Genomic DNA, 6,422 nt, shown 5'->3' on the forward strand with positions numbered 1-6,422 from the left:
CCATAAAAAATAAAATAAGGTATTCCTTGATAATGTCATATTTAAATAATATCTGTCTAAAAATTCAGCCCAACAGAAGGTGCCAGAGGAAAAATCCAAACCAAGGAGGTTAAATGCACCTATGAAAATATAGGAAATAATCTCACATCAGCAAAACCAGTGAAAGGGAACCACACACACCACCACCACCACCACCACCACTACCATTACCACCACCACCACCACAATCACCACCACCACACCTGCTTCTTTCTTCTCCTTCTTCTCCTCCTCCTCCTCCTCCTCCTCTTCTTCCTCCTCTTCCTCCTCCTTGTCCTTCTTCTTCATGATAACAATCACAAGGAACAATAACAATAACAATAAAATAACAGGAATTCACAATCATTCTTCATTGATACCTTTGAATAACAGTGGACTTAATTCCCCAATAAAAAGACACAGATTAACAGAATGTATTCAGTGACATTGAAACATGCAAACATAAGGATTATCTTAGCATCCAAGGATTCTATTTGTTTGGGTATGTACACACACCCAATGCACTTGGCAGCCTGAGACCCTTTCCAGAATGTGTTATGTGCATAACTCACACTGAAAAATGCAATTAACAACCTGCTATCAGTAGAAGGAGCTGAATAAATACCCGGTTCTAAAGAGTAGAATAGATTTCCCATCCCCTTAAATACCTCCAAACATGGACAGGTTTTATGCAATCTTACTCAGATTATGTCAGATTATGAGCATTAGGCAGCCTGAATTGGTTTAAATAATAAGGCAATTTGTGTCAGGAATGAATAAATGTTCATTTTTCTTTGGTATTTTGGTCACTGAAATACATAAACAAAAATATTCCAGTAATGAGAGATGATTATTGTCATTGTAATTAACACCACTAAAGTAACTAAAGTAACTAAAGGAAAGGGACAATGCTACTCTAAAGGGTTTAATAATATTGTCCAATTTCAAATATTATTGAGCTTCTAAATTAGTTTGAATGGAGAGTAGAACATTGGAGGAAATCTTTGTCAAGTGGGTTTGAAACAAATCATATCATGAAGATGAAAGCATATTAAATTTTAATTTTCTAAGTTATACTCCTAGCTTCATTAATTATAGAAATGTGATCTATGTATACCCAGATCACACAGAATTTTCAGCCTTCAGATAGGCTCTAAAGCCCTGAAAAGACACAGTGTATGAATGAATATAAGTAGTAAGAATAGATTTTGCATAAATTAGTGACATAAGGGAGGTGGATATATTCATTGATATTTGTTACCACAGAGTTTAAAAAACTGAAAAACGGGCAATTAGACTACTATATAACAGTAAGGAGTGAATTTCAATAGCACATATTTCTCAATTGGCTGTGATGCTGTATAACTTTATACAAGTGAGACATGTTAAAGGACAAAGGTTATTTTAGTTGGTCCTGATTGCTGAGTCGTCCTCACACATAATCATCCTGTTGTAGAAGCAATGACAAGGTTGTGGCTATTGACTTGCCTGGAAAATGGGTGGCACTTGAGATAACACTAGTGGTCCAGAGCCCTCTGCTTATCCTTAGTTTTCCAGGATCTCACATAATGCAGTATTCTGTGCTGTTCTTCCAGCAAATTACACATTTGTCAGCTGGGCCATCCCATGTAAAGATATTTTGTTAGTGTCTGTGTCACTGTGGAAGGATCATGTGTATCTTGAACATAGCAATGAACTGCAATATACTCAGGCCCACCCTGCTAATTTTAGGTGTAATGTAAGTTCTGATCTGCTGCCACTGTATGTATCTGGGATCCCCTGCAGCTCACCTGGAAGCTTTATAGATGAGGAGCAGCAGAAATTGGCCTGGGCTCTGCAGGTACAACCCAGATAGCTATGTCTGTTGCTGTTTAAGTGGCTCTGACTAGCTCTTCACTCTGAAAAAAAAAATAGGAGCTTCCAGTTCTCAGTGTCATGTTACCACCACAGAAAGAATGTTTAAGGTGACCCTTTCCAACACTTACAATGTCATATAGACAATTCTATATTCTACTTCATGCTGTGGGATTAAAAGCCACAGGAGTGTGGTTCAATATTATTTGATTCTTGTAAGCTACTGGTGGACATAGGAACAATTAGAATTCTGTGTGACTTGCTGCAGACAGCTGAGAGCATCAACAACTTCTATTGGAATTTCAAGACACAGCAAAGGATCATGGTTAGACAGCCTCCCCTTTCCCTGACACTTGAGACCTAGCTGTTGTGATAAAACCAGAAAATCTTCCTGCTGTCAGTGTCTCTCAGTAAGATTTCTCTGCCCTTTAAATACTGAGACTTAGAAACTAATTTTCTGTATTTAAATAATGTATTCTGTAATGTTCAGAGTAGTTTCCACTGTTCTATATGAGTCCAAGCTGGAGATGAAACTCAAATTCCACACAGGGAATTACTGTGTGCTCTGTTAAAGCAGAAAGGGCATTGGTAATCTGTAGGGATGGAGATAATGAAAGAAAATGTTTATTGTACAGAGAAGACTGTTTAGCCTCTTGTACAAAAGCAAATAATTCTGTGAACTTTATTTAAAATGCTAGGGCATCTGAGAAACAGTTTCAGTGAGTGATTCATGAGGAGCAGCTGAGGCAGCCCAGCCTCTCACTTCTGCTTCCATGGAGGTTTATGTTATGACTTGTGTCACTGTGGGAGGATACTCATTGTACTGTTGACAGTAATAAGTTGCAATGTCTTCAGACTCCAGGCTGCTGATGCTGAGAGAATAATCTGTCCCAGACCCACTGCCACTGAACCTCGATGGGACCCCATCTGCCAATCTATTTGTGTAATAGATCAGGAGTTTAGGAGCTTTCCCTGGTTTCTGCTGGTACCAGTTTAAATAATTGCTAATGCCTTGACTGGCCCGACAAGTGATGGTGACTCTGTCTCCCAGAGATGCAGACAGGGAAGATGGAGACTGTGTCATCTGGATGTCACATCTAGAACCTAGAAGTAGAGAAATAATAAATTCACACATAGGTAAGCATGAATAAAAGAACTGGACCTAGATGCCAATCAACCCTAATCACAGTGTAACAGTGAAATTCCCATTATACATATTTTTTACCTGGAAGCCAGAGCATCATGAGCCCGAGGAGCTGAGCAGGGGCCCTCATGTCCATGCTGAGTCCTGACTGCAGTGACAACTGTTCAGGCTGTGACTGGTATATGAAGAAGTCCTCAAGGCTGTGCAGTGAGTGCATGCAAATCACTGGGAACCAGTTAGGATGGGCACAGCTACAAGACTTGTTCATCTCAGTAAGTGAGCACTGACAAGTCCTGTGTCCACAGATGCCCAACATATGCCTACAGAGACTGTATTTCGTTTTTAAGCTTTAAATTTTGGAATTTTCTTTAAAAATTTCTACTGTATATTAGCTCTTTCTTAAATAATATATTTCAAATATATGTTAATAGTAATATAGATGAGTATCTGACTATCAATGAATATACAACATAAGACAGTCTATTAAGTCTTTAACTTACTCAAATAATTCCTATGGATTAAAAAAATTAATGTGTCCTCCTTGTGAACTGTTAGTTTGCTTGGAGTGATAATTTGTACAAATTAAAAGAATAATTTATCAGAACCATTTAGATTGCATTCTTCTTTCATATATTATATTTCAACCACAGTTTCCCTCTCGTCCACTCCCCTCAGTCTGTTCCCCCTTCCTCCTCTCTTCTCCAGGTTCATCCCCCCTCTTCATCTATACTCAGAAAAGAGCAGGCCTCCCAGGGTAATCAACCAAACACCGCATAATATGCTACAATAAGGCCAGGCATGTGCCATCACATCAAGGCTGGATGAGGCAACCAAGTAGGAGGAAAAGTGTGCCACAGGCAGACAAAAGAGTCAGAGACAGTCCCTGCTCCCACTGTTAGGAATCCCACAGGAACATCAAGCTACTCAGTTATCACATATGTGTAAATGATCTTTATAGGACCCATACAGGCACCCTGATCTTTCTTAGTCCTCATGAGTCCTGGTCAGTTGATTCTGTGGGCAATGTGTCATTACATGTATGTAAAGTATCTATATAAGATTCATACAGACTCCCTTATTATTCTGAGGCCCCATTAGTCCTGGTCAGTTCATTTTGTAAGACAAGCTTGCTTTTTTTTGTTTTTGTTATTGTTTTTTGTTTTTGTTGTTAGATTTTTTGAGACAGGATTTCTCTATGTAGCTTTGGAGCCTTTACTGGACCTCATTCTGTAGACCAGGCTGGCCTCAAACTCAGAGATCCACCTGCCTCTGCCTTCTGAGTGCTGGGATCAAAGGCGTGTGCCTCTACCGCCTAGCTGTAAGACATGCTTGTATGGTGTCTCTCAACCCTCTGATTTTTCTGATTTATTCTCCTTCTTCCACAGGACTACCAGTGCTCTGCCTAATGTTTGGCTTTGAGAATCTGCATCTGCTTCATTACTTGATTAATGAAGTCTCTCTTGTCTCTTCGATGAGCTGGGAAATGCAATAATTACACAGATGTTATGCATACGATAGTAAGTAGGAGATTCTCCCTAAAAGTTCACTTAGAGGAGAATCAGCCTTCTTGCACATAGACTAACAAAAGATGGATGGTTCAGACCAGTCCATCTCTCTTGGCTTCTGGTTGTATTTCTGGATATGCATGAATAAGTCATCAGTGTCATTAAGGGTTTTCTAAGGATAACAATTTATTTCAGTTGTTTGAAATACGTATATGTGCACCCTGACACAAGTGGAGTGTCTTGGGATGAAGGAAAGAACTATAGAAACACTGGATATGTGCCTCACAAAGGGCAAGGTGTGGGAGGAAGCAAGAGATGGCAGCTTCAGTGAATATCCCAGCTTGTCTCTGACTCCTCAGTAATGAACAGCTCCCTGGTTTGTCCACAATGGAAAAGTCATGTGTCTCTTTCATAAAGCTTAGGCTCAGTGGGAGGATATGTGGTGATGTCACTATGATGGGTCACTAATCATGATGTGTACTTTGTCAGAATTAGTAATAATATGTTATACAAACAAAATAATTATTTGATATAATTATTTAATAATTGTTTATATACAGTGGGTCTAGAGTTTATTTCTTTTTTTTTTTTTTCACAATTACTATCCTCCCTAAGTGAAACACACTTGAGCTGAGACTTCATTCTGGCAGAGTATTGTTTTCTGAGTCTCTTTGTCTTTGGACCTTGAAGATCAGTGAGAAACAAACTGTAGAGAGCAGGGTCAGCAGAAATGCGTACACCTCTGAGGTACTGGTTCCCATCAAAATATGTAAGACATAGTCTGAATAATAAACAGTGCCAGACTATGTGACTACCATGTTCTCACTAACTAAAACTTTTCCAATCTTTTGATTGATTTTTTCTTAGAAATACATGCTTTTTTCTATTGCCCACTAAAGATGTCTTTTATTTAAAAAATTTTCATTCATTTTACATACCAATCAAAGATGCCCCTCTTCCCTCATCCTGCCCCCCCCCCGTCTCTCCCCTCAACCCACCCCCCACTCCTCCAACTAGAAGGCAAGGCCTCCCATAGAAAGATACATCCAGTAGAGGCAAGTCCAAGTCACTCCCCCTGCCTCAAGGCAGCATGAGGTGTCCCATCATAAGTAGTAGGCTCCAAAAAGCCCCCTCATGTACCAGGAATGAATTCTGAATCTATCACCTGCCCCCCAAAGCAAACCAAGTTGCTGGCTAGCAGGGAAAACTCCTTTAGTCAGCCCCCCCCCACCAAAACCCCCATCAGACCCTGCAATCTACAAGTTCCACACCCTAATCTAATATCCATCCACCTGTGACCACTAAAGATTTGATGCGTAAGTCTGATTACCACGTTAAAATTACAGAATTGACTTTTTGTTTTTAAAATCCTTCTTGTGAATTGAGAAAATACACCCATTTATATTAATGTTTTGGTTGAGAATATTCAGTTTTTTTGACAACAGTTTTTTGTAAAACTCCAATATCAGAGAACACTTAAAATATGAAAACCAAGTGATTTCATTGAATAGTTTTATGTAGTGGTGAAAGCACCATACTAAAGAATGTTGTGTGCTCTGAGAAAGCAGAAGTAGGAACTACAGTGTGTATAATATGGAAGGAACCAGGAAAATTTGCAGTCTTTTCTTTGGATTTTAAGTGTTGTTAACAAAATAATTTTGAAACATACTGTAAAGAAGTCTTGTTAGAATTGGAGACTCAAACAGTACAGTAAGTAAATTGTGTATCTCAGTAGCTGACAAAAGAGAAATGGCAAAGATGTGAAGAGGAAGCCAAGCACTTTGAGTTACCATAGAGGTCAGTAAACAGTTATGTGGCCAAAGGAGGAAAGCAACTTCAGACAACAATGAGAAAAGCCAAAGAGTTAATGGAACAATGCTTAGGAAAGAGAAAGAGGAAAG

At 39.1% G+C, this 6,422-nt stretch overlaps 1 gene segment (V, D, J or C); it reads right to left on the reverse strand.

The window, feature by feature from the left end:
* Window positions 1-2,665: 2,665 nt before the first annotated feature.
* LOC118575724 lies at window positions 2,666-3,152 on the reverse strand (the record flags this gene model as incomplete). The annotated part of the segment is given in 2 exon segments: window positions 2,666-2,976; window positions 3,098-3,152. Coding segments are annotated over 2 exon segments (366 nt in total), but the record flags the coding sequence as incomplete, so codon positions are not given.
* Between the last annotated feature and the right edge of the window lie 3,270 nt (window positions 3,153-6,422).

This window comes from Onychomys torridus, unplaced genomic scaffold (assembly GCF_903995425.1).
Source record: "Onychomys torridus unplaced genomic scaffold, mOncTor1.1, whole genome shotgun sequence".
NCBI lineage: Eukaryota > Metazoa > Chordata > Mammalia > Rodentia > Cricetidae > Onychomys > Onychomys torridus.